At 55.8% G+C, this 17,671-nt stretch overlaps 1 long non-coding RNA gene and 2 gene segments (V, D, J or C); 1 reads left to right on the forward strand and 2 right to left on the reverse strand.

Moving 5' to 3' along the window:
* Window positions 1-2,691, reverse strand: part of LOC139045754 (immunoglobulin gamma-1 heavy chain-like) — a 72,306-nt gene extending 69,615 nt beyond the window's left edge. The window contains exon 1 of the C gene segment in view: window positions 2,333-2,691.
* LOC106827306 (immunoglobulin heavy constant alpha-like) overlaps window positions 1-17,671 on the reverse strand; it is a 678,397-nt gene that overhangs the window by 276,836 nt on the left and 383,890 nt on the right. Inside the window, 1 exon segment of the C gene segment in view lies at window positions 1,463-1,528. Within this exon segment, the coding sequence occupies window positions 1,463-1,528 (66 nt within the window).
* Window positions 16,202-17,671, forward strand: part of LOC123287279 (uncharacterized) — an 80,892-nt gene continuing 79,422 nt past the window's right edge. The window contains exon 1 of the long non-coding RNA XR_011504842.1: window positions 16,202-16,396. This is a non-coding gene — a long non-coding RNA (uncharacterized lncRNA). The remainder of the gene's footprint in view (window positions 16,397-17,671) is intronic.

Consider the following 17,671-nt stretch of genomic DNA (forward strand, 5'->3'; position numbering starts at 1 on the left):
ACTTGAAAAGTAGTCTTGAAAAATACTGAAACAAGGCAACTCTATCAGAATGTCAAAGTGTCTCTTAATCATGAAGAGAAAATCAGCTAACTCTAAATTTGTGAACACAGCCATCCTAAAAGCAATGCTTTGGGGCGTTGGAAATGGTTTCAGTTAAGTACCATTTGAAGGACTAACAATTAAAAAAAAGTTACAGGAATGCCTTGACAAACTGCCCCTAAAGCTGTTTAATTTCTTAAACACCTTGCTTTGAAAACGAATATGAATGAAAAGTTGATAAGCTAAGTTTGAACAAATTAAAACTCGGTAAGCTAAGACTGAGAAATTAAACTCAAACAGTTAAAAAAGGAAGCTTCTAGTTTCTCTCAGGGGTCTTCACCTTATTTTAGAAATGCAAATCAGCCAGGTGCTGTTTTGCTCGGTGGAACGCTTTCAGATCTCTGGGGCAAAACTATCCGAAAACCACTCCTGCATAACCGTGAACTATAAATTTGCCAATCTTGTTTTCTTGCTTCCTAAAATAGACTCTCGATGCGACCTGCTTCCTGCCACCTGCTGCAGGCGTCCGAGGCCCGCATGCAGCCACATTCACCAGCTCAGCACCATCCGCTCCAAGCACCGCTCGACTAATTCAGAAAACAAGCTTAATTTATTATTGTCGAAACTCAGCCCCGAAGCGGGGAGCTGCCCGCACCCCTTACTGTTTCTCCACTCAACACGCACCACGGTCAACTCCAGAAAGACGTGACTATAGTTGTTAATTGAATGATAAGATTAAAAAAATTAAATATACTTGAAAATCTCTCTCATTTTAAAGTCACTCAGCAGCCACTTCCAAGATATCCTGTCTTTCAATATTTAGTAAGCGCGCCTTGTAAGAGGAATGAAGCATCTTCTCTCAGAAGCTGTCCTCCCGGAGCCCCCCGGCGCCCGCTGTTTCAGGGGGCCCGGGACCCCACTCTCACCAAGACCAGGACTCCAAGTCCCTCCGCACCCAGAAAGTTCTCTTCCTAACCAACAAAGAATTTTAAATACAATCCAGCACAGAACATAACTCATAATTCTGAAGAAAATATTTCCCTGCCCTCTCTGTGCGGTGTTCTGCGGCTCTGCAGGCAGTTACCGAGGCCCGCTCCTTCACCGACGCCGCGGTTCTGACAGCCAAGCGTCTCCCACCACAGCCCACACTGTCCTGTGGCCCCGGGGTCCTGCCTGGCGTCTCACCTGAGCCTGGCCCTTCACACCCATGGCCCGCGGCATGTCCGGCATGTTGACATTAGACCAATTTTCAAAAGGCATCAGAAAATGGAGAGGCTCTGAGACCCCTAAGGCACCCAGCCCTGTCCCCCTTTAGCCAGTCTGCCCAGGCCCCTGGGGGACACGTCCCGAGGACCAGCCACTGATGCCCAGAAACCCCACAGACAGGAGCAGAAAACAAAGGCCATGGAATGGCCGTTCTTACCTGAGGAGACGGTGACCAGGGTGCCCTGGCCCCAGTAGTCTATATCATAATAATCACAATGGTGGCCTGTCCCATCCTCACTCCACAAAAACCCTGGTCCTGGCCCAGCATTGTCCCGAGGCCACCCGGAGACCTCTCCTGTCTCCATGTGCCACACTGAAGCCGACTATCTGAGACACTGTTGGCCTTAGCTGGGTGCCAGTAATCCAACTCATTGTCACATTGTGACAATTGTGCCTGGTCCCAGGCAAAGACTGGCACCCGGCTAAGGTCTCGGGACCACCTCAAATTGTGCCCCTTCAGGGCCGAGAGGACCACTGGACACAGAGGCCAAGGTGGCCGAGATCCCCAGAGAAGCCTCTAGACCCAGACCCAGACATCCTCATTTTCCCCCAAAATGCAGCAAAAAACCTCAGAGACAGAGAGAGGGGAGAAGGGCTGTGGGGCTCACCTGAGGAGACGGTGACCAGGGTGCCCTGGCCCCAGGGGTCCATAGCATTATAATAATCACAATGGTGGCGTCTCCCATCCTCACCCCACAAAAACCCTGGGGCCTGGCCCGGCATCGTCCCAAGGCCACCCGGAGACCTCTCTTGTCTCCATGGCCACACAGAAGCTGACTGAGTCAGTGTTCCCCGGAGGGGCCTGAAACCGTCCTCCGGCCGCTCCTTCCCATCTTTCCTGGAGACCCCACATGCCGGCCTGACTATCTGCCCCGTGAGGGCCGAGAGGACCACCGGACCCAGAGGCCAAGGTGGCTGAGAACCCCAGAGAAGCCTCTAGACCCAGACCCAGACATCCTCATTTTCCCCAAAAATGCAGCAAAAACCCCCAGAGAGAGAGAGAGGGGAGAAGGGCTGTGGGACTCACCTGAGGAGACGGTGACCAGGATGCCCTGGCCCCAGTAGTCTATACCATAATAATCACAATGGTGGCGTCTCCCATCCTCGCCCTACAAAAACCCTGGGGCCTGGCCCGGCATCGTCCCGAGGCCACCCAGAGACCTCTCCTGTCTCCATGGCCACACAGAAGCTGACTATCTGAGACACTGTTCCCGGGAGGGGCCTGAAACCGTCCTCCCGCCGCTCCCTCCCACCTGCCCCGGAGACCTCACATGCCGGCCTGGGCCTTCTGACCGTGAACCCACAGCCCCTAAGCGGAACTCAGCAGTCCAATCACCCTGACGGCCACCGGCCCACAGAACGGGGGCCTCAGAGCCGCCGAAGCCTGATTGACACAAGCGACAGTCGTCCCCTATAAGGCTCACGTCAAATGGCCAGAGAGGCCGCCTCGCCCCCCCATACGGAGGCGTCCTTGGGCCCGGGGAAAGTCAATCTCCAGCCCCTCTGTAGGGGACCTTCTCCCCTGTTCCCTTTCCTGACCTCCGACATCGAGACCCTGAGACCCGATCTCCCCAAGAGTGGTCGGAGTCGGGAGGGGTGGGGCTCACCTGAGGAGACGGTGACCAGGGTGCCCTGGCCCCAGTAATCCAACTCGTTGTCACATTGTGACAATTGTGCCTGGGCCCCAGGCAAGAACTGGCACCCGGCTAAGGTCTCGGGACCACCTCAAATTGTGCCCCTTGAGGGCCGAGAGGACCACTGGACCCAGAGGCCAAGGTGGCCGAGACCCCCAGAGAAGCCTCTAGACCCAGACATCCTCATTTTCCCCCAAAATGCAGCAAAAACCCCCAGAGAGAGAGAGAGAGGGGAGAAGGGCTGTGGGACTCACCTGAGGAGACGGTGACCAGGGTGCCCTGGCCCCAGTAGCCAAAATAGTCACACTGCCATGGGCCCCATTAGGGGGTGTACAAAAACCTCAGCCCCTGCCCGGCCGCCCGGTGTGACAGAAGTGGCATCTCCTTAGGTGCCTGTGTCCCCAGACCTGGAGCCCACTCTGCCCAGCCTGCCTTCCAGAGGCAAAGACCCCTGTCTCTGCAGAAAGGCTGCGTGTAGAACCCAGAAGAAAACAGCCTCTGATCAGACCAAGGGCCCCATGCAGACCAAGGAGCCTCTGGAAATTTCTTTCCCAGCCCCCAGGACAGTGGGCAGGGAGAAAGCCATCTTACCTGAGGAGACGGTGACCAGGGTGCCCTGGCCCCAGTAATCCACGTAGCCATAACCACACTGGTGTGGCCTGCCTGGCCCCTCGCACACAAACCTCCGGCCCAGCCGGCACCACTCTGCCCACAACTTCTCCTTCCCAGCTCTCAGCTTGCTCCCCACCCTGGGGCTGTCAGCCCGAGGACCAGTCCCTAATGGAGCCAGAACCCAGCGGGGCCCCAGTCTGACCCCAGGCTAAGAGACTCGGCCCACCCAGACCAGCCGTAGGCCCCGGGACCTGGCCAGATGCCCACCAGAGCAGCTAGTGTGGACTCGCCTGAGGAGACGGTGACCAGGATGCCGTGGTCCCGGTGCTCGAGGTGCCAGGACCACAGCCTCTGCCCTGCTGGCTCTCCCATACAAAAACGCCCCCCTCTAGCCGGCCCCAGACCCCCTCCCAAGTCAGATGAAACGTGAAACAGCAGGCCTGGCTAGGCACAGAGTCCCGCTGTCCCGGGTGGTACGCCAGACGCCAGACTCGCCTGAGGAGACGGTGACCAGGGTGCCGTGGCCCCAGTGCTGCAAGTAAGCATAAGCACAGTGAGCCGGCCCCATGCTGGGGCCACAGAAAACCCTGCAGCCAGGGGCCCCAGGGAGCCCCCAGGAGTCCCCCAGGGCAGGAAGGTCTGTTCTCTGCTTGAAGAGACGGCCTACCCCGTGCCTCCGCAGGCTCCCTCCTGCCCTTGGTGCCCAGGTCTGGGCCAGGACGTCCTTTCTGACAGCTGGCTTGCTCGGTCCCATGCAGTTTCATTTCCCTGCTCAACCTTCTGATGCCCCTTGCTGCCCCCATGCCCAGGCTGCTGACCTGCCACCCCTCCCGCAGGGCCTCTTGACTCATTCCATGTCTCTCCACCTTGTGTCCACCTGGAGAGTCCCCTCACCTCCCGAGAAGGGACAAGCACCGCTTCTCTTCCAGCATTGTCAGGCTCCTTCCTGATCCCGCTGTGCATCTGACGGTGGGCACTGGAAGGCGAGCACCAAGCTGCCCTGGGACCCTCTGGTCGGGTTTTTGTAAAGGGTTCCCACTGTGGTCCCAGTTAGCACTGTGGTTCCCAGCTTAGGAACATGCCCGAGGGCTGCTGGGTGGGCAAGGTGGAGTGGGCAGGGGGCTGAGCTGGCCACCACCCAACCTGCGTTCTTTCTCTTTCAGGAATAAGAGCAGAGTCAGGGCTGTGCCTCCAGGCCGTCTTGGGTCCTCTGCGTTCTAGTCATGTCCTCAGCTGGTGAAAGGCCCGCAGTGACAGTGGGTGGGTGGGGGCAGTGCACCATGCTTGGTGGGCCTGTGGACACCTCCGGCTTCCCAGCTGGCCTGCAGCAGCTGCTTGTTGATTCCACCTGTTCACTGTCCTCCATGGGAACTGGCTCATTGGGGGCGAGCCCTGGGCACTGTGTGCTCGCAGGAGCCAGGTCCCTGCCCTGCCCTCCGGGCTCCTGGTCCTCAGGGAGGGGTCTTGGCTCCTGATGCCCTCGCCAAAGGGTAGGTGCAGGGGGAGGGGCAAAATGGTCTAAGGGAGAGGGTCCCCCCAGAGCTGCACAGGCTGCTCTCTCCCCACCCTGGGGGAGGAAGAGAGGAGTCTGCACTCACCACCTGTCAGACCTGGGGCTGGGTGCTGGAACCCACAGGTGCACCAGGTGTAAGCCCTTGGGGAGGTGGAGATGGCACAGGCTCCGAGGGCCAGGTGTGGCCATGGCAGGTGCACTCACGCACAGGCCAATGCTGCGGGGAGTCAGAGGTGCACAGACACAACTGGGGCCCGAGAGTGAGTGATGACACCCTAAAGGCCTGCTGGGGGAGGGCTGAGTGAGCAGCATGTTGAGAAGTCTTGTGTGTGTGTGTGTGTGTGTGCGTGTGTGTGCCTGTGTAATTCCAGGCAGAGGAACAGCTGGGGCTGAGCTCCAGAGGCTGGGCCATGTGCCTGGCGGGGAATGGCAGCTGGTTTTATGTAGCTGGGTTTAAAAATGGCCTGTGTGCCCAGCAAAGAGGCTGAAGGATGGGGGGGGGGGCTTGTTGAGAGTTTCACTCTAGAAGGTTCCATTGGTATAGCAAGGAGGATGGGGTCAGTCTGGGCTGGGGGCCTCAAGGGAGGGAGCCTGGGTGCTGAGAGAGGGTTGGGGTGCCCAGGGGAAAGTAAGCGGGTCCTGGGGGCCCCCCTGGGGGAGGACAGCAGAGGCAAGGGAGAGCGGTAGTGTTTCTGAGGCAGCTCTCTCTCCCAGGATTCAGGACAAAGGGTGGGGTTCTAGGTCCTGGCCCTGGGCCTGGGAGAGATCGGGACATGCCGGTGTCAGGGCACAGGACCAACGAGGGGCGCATATGGTGATGTCAGCCTCAGGCAGGCTGATGTGAGGTACGTGGGAGACCCCACAGTGATATGGGGCCACTGGGGCCTCGCCAGCATGGGGACAGTGTCCAGGTCTGGGTCGATGACTTAAGAACCTGGAGTGGTCCCCTGAGGGCAGATGGGATGTGTGGCCTGGAGCCCCCTTCAGAGGAGGCTGGAAGAGGTCCAGCCAAGGCAGGGAGAGGGTGAAGGAGGAGTGGTGTGTATTCCGACGCTGTGAGGAGGTGAACTGCCGGGCTCTGGCGGCAGCAGGTCCAAGGGTAGGTTTTGGCCTCCTGGCCTCTCCCCTCCCCCACGCCTGGGACTCCAGAGCTCCCTCTGGGAGGTTGATGGGTGAGGGTCCAGCCTGCCCTCTCCTCGTAGGCTGAGGTCCTGCCCTCTAGGGCTGGTGGGGCCGGGGGTGCTCACAGCCCACGGGCAGGCTTCCTCAGGCCCCCAGTCCCTTGCTGGAGGCTCTTCCTGCTGGGTCTCACCTCCGGGCCTCCCGTCTCCCTTTCAGGGAATGAGGGGCCGGAGCTGCCCTAGACCCTTCAGGAACCTCCTATCCTGGCTCTCCATCACCTCCGGTTCCTGACTGGGGGAGGGAATGTGCTCACCAGGCCCTGCTCAGCCCCTTCTCTCCAGCCTCCAGCCCCGGCCCTGCCTCTTCACCCCGGCAGAGGACCAGCCAGGCTGCAGGCATTGTCCGGCCTGTAGAGGACCTGGTTCAGCTCCTGCAGCCCGGGATGTCTTATTGGGCCCACGTGTGACAGGACCTGGCCTTTGCAGAGCCCTCTGAACCTTTCGGAGAAAGTTCCAGCCTGGTCTCCTGGTCCCTTCCCCGGCAGTCCTGTGCAGGGCTCGGGTCGGGGCGGCTGTGGTGGGCCCAGAGCCTGCTGACTATGAGGCTGGCTGTGCTCAGGCCCAGCTGGGCTACCATAGCACCTCACGGCCAGTTCTGGGAGCCTGTCCCTGCCCCCACCCACCACGAGCACATGCCGGGGACCCCATGCCTGTAGCCATGGTGTCTGGACTGGTGCAATAGGGTGGACAGAACTGGGCCCACCAACCATGCTGAGTCAGTTTCCCAGGCTCTGTCCACAGCTCTGTTCTCATGGGGAGCCCTACCCCACTGCAGAACAGGTGACTGGAAAGCTGTCTGCAGGATCAGATGTCCTGAGCAGGACTCGGAGCTGAACTGAGGGCTGAACCCCTGAGGGCAGGTGGAGAGAGTGCTCTGGCCACTCAGCCCCCTTGTTAGGTCAGGAAACACCCACACAATTGCTTCTGAAAACAAGGGGTGAGCTAGGAGTGGCTCTCGGCCGACACGGGCGGGGGCCTTGATGGCCGAGCCAGAGGGCAAGGCCATCGGGTCAGTGATGATGGAAGACCGTGGGAGCAGTATTCACTCTGCTCATTGAAATTCTGGATCACAATGTCCAGCAGATGGAGAAATCAGAGATAACGCCTGTCCCCTGCTTGGGTGAGTGGAGGCAGTGATGGATGGGCCTTGCTGTGGGCCCAGGGGTTTCCCCCGCCTTCCAGGCCCACAGTGCCATGGTGAGTGAATCATACTTGGGCGGGGTTTCCAGGATGAGGTAGACCAGGTGCCAGAGTGCAGGTGAGCCTCGAGAACAGCGCCAGCATCCCTCACGTTTGCAGGAGGTCCCACTTCTTACGGCCTCTGCCACTGGGGGCTTGATCTCTGGGTGCTTTTCTTCAGGATGAGGGTCCTTGTGGGCAAAACACAGAGGGAAAGTTCCTGCCTTGTCATTTCTCAGGTCAGAAGTGACTCCAGAGCAGTGGCTGCTGCAGCCGATCAATCAACAGGTGTGAGAAGTTACACAGGGAAATACAGAGAAATAAGTGGAAAGAAACAAGATTTCCCTCCTCTAATGCCCGCTGACATGAGCAAAAAAAATTAACAACTTTTACAACAAATAAGAAAAAAATGGGGAGGGGTGCAAACTCATGCTGTAACTTTCAAAAGGCGATAGTCAAAGAAAGCAAAAGATTCTGGGGCCTCCTGGTACATACCCCACCCGTCCCTCTGGCCAGAGAGGCAGGGGGCTTGACAAAGTCCTGAGAGGCCTTATAAGGTCCCCCCATTCCCGAGAGAAGGGGACTGGCCGGGAGGGCCCTCGTTCTCTGTGGAAGGATGGCCTTCGGCTGCGAGTGGCAGGAGGCCTGGTCACCGCTGGGATGACCAAGGCGATGTTTGTCTTCTTACGGAACACGGAGACGAGATGGGAAGTTGCTCAGCTGCTGGGGGCCCGTGTGGTGTCTCTGTGAACACCCTGGCCTTTCCCTGGAGCCTGGAGAGGGGCCGCTGTGGCTGGAAGCATTAAGGACTGTCACGGGCACCTGAAGCAGGAACGAGGGACAGAAGCAAAGGCATTCTCCCCGCCAATCTGGCTTTTTACACAAGAAGGGAAGCCTCAGTTTCTTCTACATCTGCTTGTCCAGAACGACTCCCCGTGTCCACCTCAGGCCTCCCCGACTGTGACCTGGGAGCCCTCCTTTCGTGGAGACTGAGGGAGGACGTGCTACTCTACAACCACCTCATTTTTACCTCTCTCTGTGTGGCACAGACCGGCTGCCTCTCAGCACTGCACAGCGAAGGGGCAGAGCAATCCGGGCAGATCTTCAACGATGGGAGCAGGAGCCCCGGCTTCAGGTCCAGGGGGCAGCACCCCTCTGCCTGTCCCTTCCGTGCATGGACCTGGACATTCGGCACCTCTCAGAGGTCATGAGCCCCCCTCACCCCTTCTTTGCCCGAAGGTTGGAGTAAATTGACCAAGCTCAACACTCAGCCAGCAGTAGCCGGGGGGACCCACAGCCCTCGGAGGGGCTGAGGGAGGCAGGACTCCCACTTATGCCCCTTGTCATCGTTTGCATCGTTGAGGCGGCTTTCCAGCTTTCCTCCCGAGGGTCTGGACTGGCATTGGAAGTTCTCCCTGTTCCCTTCTCCTTCCTCCTGTGCCCACAGACTCCTGCCCTCGCAAACTTCCAGCCCACGGTGAGAGGGGAGGGGAGGAGCCACGTGACCTTGCAGTTCTCAGAAGGCTCCCAGTGACCACTGGTCAAGGCTGGACACCCGACTGTGTGGGAGATTGTAGTGTCTGTGGACCGAGACTTGGGATGGGACAGAAGCAGGAAACATGGCTCCCTCAGCTTTGGGAATCTGACAAATTCCACTCTGAAGTCTTGAAGACGTGCTGGCCTTCGCCTCCAAATGTGCAGCCGCCGTGGTTGCTGACCCATCACAACAGTCCCACGCCTGCTGAGTTGCTTTTCTGCTGGAGGCGCTGTGTCTGTGCTGGGCCAGGCCAGCTCCCCGTGGCCCTGCAGTGGCCCTGAACCACCTCAGAGCGGAGGCCTTGGTGTCCACAGGGCTGCGGCTAAGTCCTGCACCATCTTAACCGCACTGTTGCAGTGGAAAAGTCACGTAAACGCTCCGAGCTTCAAGTCCCCTCATCTGCAAAAGGCGGCACGAATTTACTGGTTTTTCAGCTTCTCTCGTTGTGCGGGTAATACGCGGGTGTGTGACGGTTGGGTTTGTGTTGTGACTCAATCTGAAAGTCGCTCCCATTGACAGCCCTGTTGAGACCACTCCCAGCTGTTGACTGGACAGATGCGTTTGGTCTCCATCCTGTGTCACCATTTTATGTTTATGTTTTCTATTTCTAAACTTCCAAAGGGAGTTTCCATTTCTAGTTTCCCTTTCTTTGCTGTTGTGTGTGTGGTGGTTATCCTTCTAATGGCAACTTTCCAAAATGTCCTTTCTGCTAAAGCTTCCTTTGACAACATGCACCAGTTCTCTGTTGTAAACAGGCGTGACATTGTGGTCGCCTCTTCCTCCATCCCTCCCATCATGTGATCCTGGTCAGTCACGTTATTTTCTTAGTACTTTGCGCATCTGCTCTGCTTATGCTTGTGTTCCTCGGTTCCACTTTGTGTATGTCCTTTGACGGCAGCTCTTAGAATGTGGCCACAGTTCGCACCCTACCTTCCGTGTTTGGTTCCCGTTGATCAGTTTTTGCTGGTTCTAACGTTTCCACTTTGTTAGGGCAGACTCCATTTTCTTCCTGCTCAGGCTCCCGTGTTGGTCTTAGTCTCACACGTGACTGTGGAATGTTTACTGTCTGTTCTTTGGCCCCGGCTTCTCCGAGCATCTTTTGGTGGCTGACATTTTTCCACTAGTAGTTTTGCCATGTGGAGTTTATGGAAAACTATTTCCTGGATTCTTGAGTGTTCAAAACTGCTTTTCACTGGCCTTTATTCTTTTTTTAAGAAGTATTTTATTTCTCCAATTGAGATGTAATTGATGCGTGACATTCTGGAAGTGTAAGGGGTACACGTGTTGATTTGATACATTTATAGATTGCAACATGATGGTCATTGCTGCATAAGCTCACACCTCCAACACATCACGTAATCATCCTTTCTTTTTTGTGGTGGGAATAATTAAGATGTAGTCTTTTAGCAACTTTGAAGTTTATAACACAATGCTGCTGACTATAACCCATAGGACGTGAGTCAGAGCTCCGGAACTTGTTTATCTACTAGTTGCAAGTTTGTCCTGTTTAACGATGTCTGATTCCCCCACCCCCACTCCCAGCCCCCAGTAACTGCCATTTCCTTCTCTCTTTTTACGAGTTCAGGTTTTTTAGATTCCACATGTGAGTGAGATCATACAGTATTTGTCTTTCCCTGTCTGACTTACCTCACTTAGCATGATTCCCTCATGATCCATCTGTGTTGTCTCAAATGGCAGGAAGTCCTTCTTTCTCACAGCTGAGTGATGCTCCACTGTATATATATGCATCTCCTTTATCCATTCATCCGTCAATGGACACTTGGGTTGTTTCCACATCCTCAGTGGCCTTTATTCTCGCAGGACAGATTGGCTGTACATGAACTCCTAGATTCCCACCTTTTTCCCCTCAAGGAGCTGCAGGCGCTGTTCACCACTCACTGGTGCTGAAAGTGGCCGGTGAGAAATCTGAGACCAGCCAGTTTTCTGCCTTATCGATGATTTGGTATTTCTGAATGCTGCCCAAATTAACTCTTTCCAAAACTAACTACCAAAAGTAATAGAATCGAAAAAAACTTTTAAAAATGGAATTAAAAAACTCCATCTTGAAATAAGGTAATACTATCCACGTATCGATAGGGAACACTGTGAGCTGGAGAAGACTGACCCAGAATGGGGACTGCTGAGACCTGTGCTCGCAGACGACCTGGCTCTGTTCTCCAGGGACTCTGGCTACATGAGTCTTGTCTCCTTGCTCGTCTCGCACCATCTCCTTAAGCCCTCAATTTTACTCTCAGCTCTACATTCTTCTCATTCACTTCCGCCCCCACGTTCCTGTCTGTGGATCTGTTTTCCTGTGTGCTTCTTTGACTTGTCTTCAAGAAGGTTTTCGGTTTTTAAAAGCTTTCTTTTGTTACTCTGGCCAGACCATACCCCATCTCCTCCTGTGAACTTCTACTTTCTTCTCCAAGCACCTGTCTTTGGGAGCTGTGGTTTTCCTTCATAAATCCAATGGCTTTCATCATTTTTTTTATTCATGAAGGATTATTTTGCTGAAATTTTCATCCTATCCTTTGGCAATGTTTTTCTGGCGAGTCTTCTTCATCTATGGGTACATTCTGCTGCTGTTTTTTTTTTTTTTTAATCAGTACCGTTTCCGTTCAACTTTATTACTCATTGTTTTGTGAATTAAACTCCTCTGGACCTGCTGTTCGTAGGTGTTTCCTCGGGTGGGAGGAGGAGCTGCCTTGGAGCTTCACGGCCATGGGCTTCCTCCTTCTCTGCAGCCGTGATGACAAACTGCTGCCAGTAGCAAATGTGTGTCAGTGGTATTCTTCTCCTGGCCCGGAGCCGTCTGCCTCCCTTAACCATAAAAGCACAGAAAGGCTTCTATGCAGTCTCTGTGCTGGTCGTCGCACACAGGGTGACACTGACAACTCTAAGGAAGGCTCTCATTTTCAGGAGTGTGCGTTTGCCGCCACTGGGCCTCCTCACCAGCACTTCCGTGTCGTCTCTTGTTTCCCCCTGTGGCCTCTGCCTGACATCCACTGCTTTTCACACCTTTACATATATTTTGGATTCTGTGGCTTATATCTGTTTTCCTAATTTCATTAAAAGTGGAAGTTTCCATTAAAAAAAATCTACATGTTGCTTTGGGGCCAGCCCGGTGGCGCAGCAGGTAAGAGTGCACATTCCGCTTCGGCAGCCCAGGGTTCGCCGGTTCAGATCCCGGGTGGGGACATGGCACCATGTGGCAAGCCATGCTGTGGCAGGTGTCCCACATATAAAGTAGAGGAAGATGGGCACGGATGTTAGCTCAGGGCCAGTCTTCCTCAGCGAAAAGAGGAGGATTGGCAACAGTTAGCTCAGGGCTAATCTTCCCGGAAAAAAAACCCCAAACAAACTACATGCTGCTTTTGCACAAATTGTGGGAAGATCAGGGGAAACTGCTGTGTGCAGAGGTGCGCCTGGAGGGGAGGATCAGATAGACACACTGGAAATTTCTACCACACTCAGTTCACCTCCTCAGCTTCTCTGGCCTGCTCTGCACAACGGAGGGACCTGTATGGCCTGCTCGTCCCTGGGGACAGTCTGCATCCAATGACTGGTTGGTGTGAGGACCCTGAGGCCTGGGCCAGCACCATAGGGTGGTTCCACCTCCTGAATCCCCCATCCAACCTGGCCCCTCACCCATCCTGCTGCCCTCACACCCTCGCAGGGGTTGCCCGGGGAGAGCCTGCAGTGAGTTTTCCCAGGGGATCCTGCCCAGGACACTCACTGCCCCTTCAGGCTTGGACCACATGGCCCCAGGATGGCCCTGGGGATGGCCTGGCTGGGTCCCCTGAGCCCTGTCCTTCCATTATCCACAGTCCTTTATCAAACTCTCTCCAACATTTGCTCCTCTATTCATCCTTTCCTGATGCTTTGGGTTAATTAAATAGCTTTTTAGTGTTTCATTGGCGCTCCTCCGCTGGCGACTCTGCCGTGCTCCCTCCGCACCCCTGCTGGCGTTTGCTCTGCAGATGAGGGAGGACTCGCCTCCTCCACCCAACAGTGCCCGCTGAGGGCTCCTGCCTCCTGGGCACGCGGGCCGTGCTGCATCGGCACCTGTGCCCACAGCTTTCCCTCACAGCGCGGACGTCCCACGGGGCAGGCGCCGAGCTCTGCTCCAAACGGTTATGTCTTTTGTGTCAGAGCCTTTCTGTTTTTGTCTTGGTCGGGTAAAGTTTGTCTTTACTAATATAAATAATTTTATTTTCAATAGTCATTATTGTACATATTGAATATTGAATATATATATGAATCTATATACATAACACATATTCAATATGTATAACAGACGATTGAAAATAAAATTATTTATTTGAATAAAGAACCTTCTACAATAGTTTATTTTATGGATATTGATATTGAATATAATATATACATATATATTCAATATGTATAATATAGACTATTGAAAAGAAAATTTCATTTTTTATAAATAAGTACTAATATATTATATAAATATAAATTTACTCGGTAAGAAGGACTAAGGGGACAATCCCCTAGGTTTGTTCGTGAGGAAAATATATTTGAACGACAGTTGCATTGGCACAAAATTCCTGGATCATATTTCCTTTCCAAAAGGTTTTCTAGCCGCTGGTAAACGTTTTTTCTGAGAAATCAGGCCCGATTGTTCCGTCTTGTAAATGACCGGACCTTCTTGCTTAGCTGATCATTTGCTTACTCTGAGGTGCTTCTTGACGGCTCTGGTCGTTCTTCCCTGGATTCCTGGCTGCCTCTCCCTGTGACAGGCCAGTGGTATGAGTGAAGTGAAGGCCCCCGTGCTCTTAGGTGACATCCTGGCTCTTGTCACCGTGTGCAGGTGAGTGCCGTGTGGCCTGGCGAGTATGGCCAGACATGCGTGGGCCTTCGGAGCGACAGTGGGATGTCCTCTGAGTAAGGCGGGGCAGTGGAGTGTTGCTGACAGGGACACGGGGAAGGCCCAGGGTAGGGTTTTTTTTTTTTTTTTGCTGAGGAAGACTGGCCCTGAGCTAACATCCATGCCTATCTTCCTCTACTTTATACGTGGGACGCCCACCACAACATGGCTTTTGCCACGCCATGCCATGTGCGCACCCGGGATCAGAACCAGCGGCCCTGGCCACCGAGAAGTGGAGCTTGTGAACTTAACTGCTGAGGCACCAGGTGGTAGGGTTTTGATGGCCCACTGTGCTGCTGTGGGAGCGGGGCCAACTGGGCTGTGTGCAGTGATTGTGTGGTGCCATCAGACCGTGGAGGGCTCCCGGGTGGAGTCCTGGGTTTGGATGGATTGGACGTGGGGGTGAGGGCAAAGGGGTTTCAAGGGCAGCATAGAAGTGTGTGGCCCGAGCAGCTGTGAGCATGGCACCTTTATGGGATGAGCAGAGGGAATGCAGAGCCCTGAGGGCAGCGACGTGAGCTCTGGCTTGGCCGCCCCACATTGGGAGCTGTCAGTGCACAGCTGGGCGTGTGGTATCCTGTCCATCCGGGGCGGGGCCAGCGCTGTCTCTGTGGGCCTCAGCAGCATGTGCAGTGGTATTTGAGCAGGAGGACCAGATGAGATCGTGTGGGACGACGCAGGAGGAAGAGAGCCCTTGCCCTCCTGGGGCCAGTCAGCAGCGGGGACTGGAGAGGGAGCAGAGGGGACAGGGGGACGGCCAGAGAGCAGACACCACAGAGGCCAGGAATGTGCCTGGATGGGGCGGGGCCGTTAGTCTGCAGCTTGTGGACTTGGAGAGACCAGAATCATCTCCCAAAACCCCAGCTGATCTAGAACCCAGCTTTGATTTCACAGGTTCAAATGACCTCTGTACTTTAAAACCTTTTATTCTGAGAAACTCGGTTGCTCATGCCTGTGGCTGGTGGGCAATCAGAATTTTCCTCCCAAAATGTATCTCTCTGCCTTGATTATTTTTAAGAACAAAAGACTCTTAAAGAAACTTTGACCTTCCCCATAACTGCCTAAAAGAATTTAAGACAGAAGCCACGTCCCCAGGAGAGATCATCGCCACAGATGACTCTGGGTGCCAGTGGACTGGCCGGGTCGTTGCCAAGCCCATTCTTATCAAAGTTCTGTCTCTCTGGCCACATTGTCTGTAGAGGGCCCAGCAAACACTTGTTTATCAAAGTTTTGCTTTTCCATCTCCATGTGAATGGCCTTCCTCTCCTCTGGAGCCCCAAACCACTGCCCCCAACCTGTTCCTCCATCTGTGGCTGAAGATGGTATCGAAGGTGGTGCCTTCAGTCATTTTGGTGAGTTTCTCAGTTTTCCTGGGTTCTCCCACGGATACATGTTATTAAACTTTGTCTGACTTTCTCCCGTTGTTCTGTCTCACGTCAATAAAGTTCTTAGCCTGGCTGGAAGGACCTGGAGGGTAGGGGACTCGATCTTCCTCCCCTACACGCCCTCCCCCAGCAGAGAAGACAGGAGGGTGTGCAACAGGCTGCCAGCAGCGCAGAGATGTGACTGGAAAAGCAAACAGAGAGAGTAAAGCGTCTGCTGCCTCCTGGGCCACTTCAGGGCGTGGCCACCAATTCAAAATGGCTCCAGGGGCACTGGTGGTCATGATGCCCCGTGTGGCCTGGCTTGGGTGTGGAGAGTTGGGTTCACCTTGTTGGGTGAGGAGATATAAGGGCCGGCCATGGAGAGGGGAGGGGGAGTGGAGGGAGATGCAGGGAGAGAAGTGAGGACATGGGGGGGATGGAGGGGAAAGGTGCAGGGTCGAGGGTCATGGGTGTTCAGGGAGTGAGCTGGAAAGAGAGGAGATGGAGACAAAGGTCGGATGCTGCAAACTCTGGAGGCAGAGCAGTGGATGCTGAGGGTCCCGAGTCTGGCCTGGGGGAGGTGACTGGGGGTAGAGAGGGAGGGTCTTGTGAGAGAGGCCGGGACCTGGGTGTCCCTGCAGGTGACAGACCAGAGAGGAGGAGAGTGACAACCCTCTGAGGTGGGGGCGGTGCTGGGAGGAGCAGGGGACAGCCTGTGAGTGCTGTGGTCACTCCCAGGGGCGCTCAGGTGTGCTGGGATGAGGAATGAGTGAATGAGGGAGTGAAAGAATGGAGCACCATGGCGTAGGGAGCGAGTGAAGAGATACATTGTTGAGTGGAGCAAAGGAATGGCGGAGCAACAGCACAGGGCTGTGCCCGCTCTGAAGGACTGAGAACCTGCAGGCCAGGGCGCAATGGGAGGGGAGGGATAGGAGGGAGGGGAGGGGCGTGCAGGCAGGAAGGGAGGCAGGAAGGGGCTCTGTGGGTTTGGAGGCCCTGAGCTAGTGGAGCTTATCTGCTTCCTGTGTGCAGGGCGGTCTGGGGGGCGGTGGTGCCCTGTGGTGCCCTGGATGCTGCCAGGGAACAGGCTGCCTGGGGGCTCAGCTGTCCTTCAGGCCAGCTGCCTCACCTGTGACCGGGCTAGCCTGTCGGGACCCACAGGAAGAGCCTTTCCCCAGGAAGGGATCTGGTGAGTGGCGCCCTGAGCCCCAGCGTGGGGCCCCTGACCCTCCTGGAGACGGCCTGGTGATGGGTGGCAGGTGCAGGTCGGGGACGAGTGTGTGAATGCAGAGTCCCCAGCCTTGATCCGAGCTGGGCTCAGGCCTCGGGGGTCCTGCTTTGGGCAAGGCCACCCTGGCTTCCTGCTGTAGCTGAGTCCCCAAAGCTGGGACAGAGGTCCGTGGGGACCCGAGGGGACTGTGTCATGGGGCTCATGGAGGACGTTGCCTGGATGACCGTCCCGCACAAGGGCAGAGCCGTGGGCTAGGCCGTAGGTGGGCTGCAGATGGAGGCTCCCTTTCCGTGCTGGTGTTCCCGGAGCCGCCTCAACTGGGGCCTCTGCTCCTGGAGACCTGTCAGCTGACCGTCACCTTGCGTGCTGGCCACCCGGCCGGGCTTTCTGAGCTCTAGCCCCAACTTGGTGCCCTTGAGTCTGCTCCCCAAGAGCTTGTACTTCACCCAGCCCCAGGCGAGGGGCAGAGGACGGGGGCCTTGTGGTCAGTATGGGACGCATGGGGTCAGCCAGGCTCTGGGGCTCCTGGATGTTGGGGACCCCGAGTGGGATGTCTGTTCTCTGGATGACATACATGAGGGGTCAGGCCTGCTGGTTCCTTGTCCCAGGGCCGTGGTGGCAGGAGAGGGACAACCAGCTTGAGGGCCAGCTGCGGTCAGGGGCCCCTTGACCACAGAGGAAGGTGAGGATGGGGCCCAGGCCCCACTGACCAGCCCAGTCCCTGTCCTCACCACAGAATGGGGACACTGACAGGTGTCCAGGATTACCCGAGGACAGTGCCTGGCCTGGAGCTGGGCTCCATTCACTGACCTCTGGCCTGGATGCTCTGTGACCTCTGGCCTGGGCTGGACCCCCAGAGGCCATGAGGACAGTTTTAACCGTGGCCTGGTAGTTCCAAGCACCCCCACCATAACACGGGGCTGCTTGAAATCTGTTAGTCACGTTCTGGCCTCGGGGCCCATGAGGGTGTCTCCTGGTGGGGGTGGGAGCCACATCTCAGATCTGGACTGTAGGCTCCTCTGCTGGTGGGCTGACCTTGGCGGGGTTTCTGTCCCAGACAGTGTCACTGTGGGCCAACCACTACCGTATCGCAGTGACTCACACAGGGTCAGAAACCCCCTGGCGTGGTGGGGCTCAGCGGCCCCTGGATCTTGTCTGGCTGTGATGGAGGTGTGGGGGACCCTCCACACTGGACTCTTCTTCTGAACTCTGGGGGACTCCAGTGTGTGTGGC

Source organism: Equus asinus, chromosome 7, assembly GCF_041296235.1.
Source record: "Equus asinus isolate D_3611 breed Donkey chromosome 7, EquAss-T2T_v2, whole genome shotgun sequence".
In the NCBI taxonomy this organism is placed as follows: Eukaryota; Metazoa; Chordata; class Mammalia; order Perissodactyla; family Equidae; genus Equus; species Equus asinus.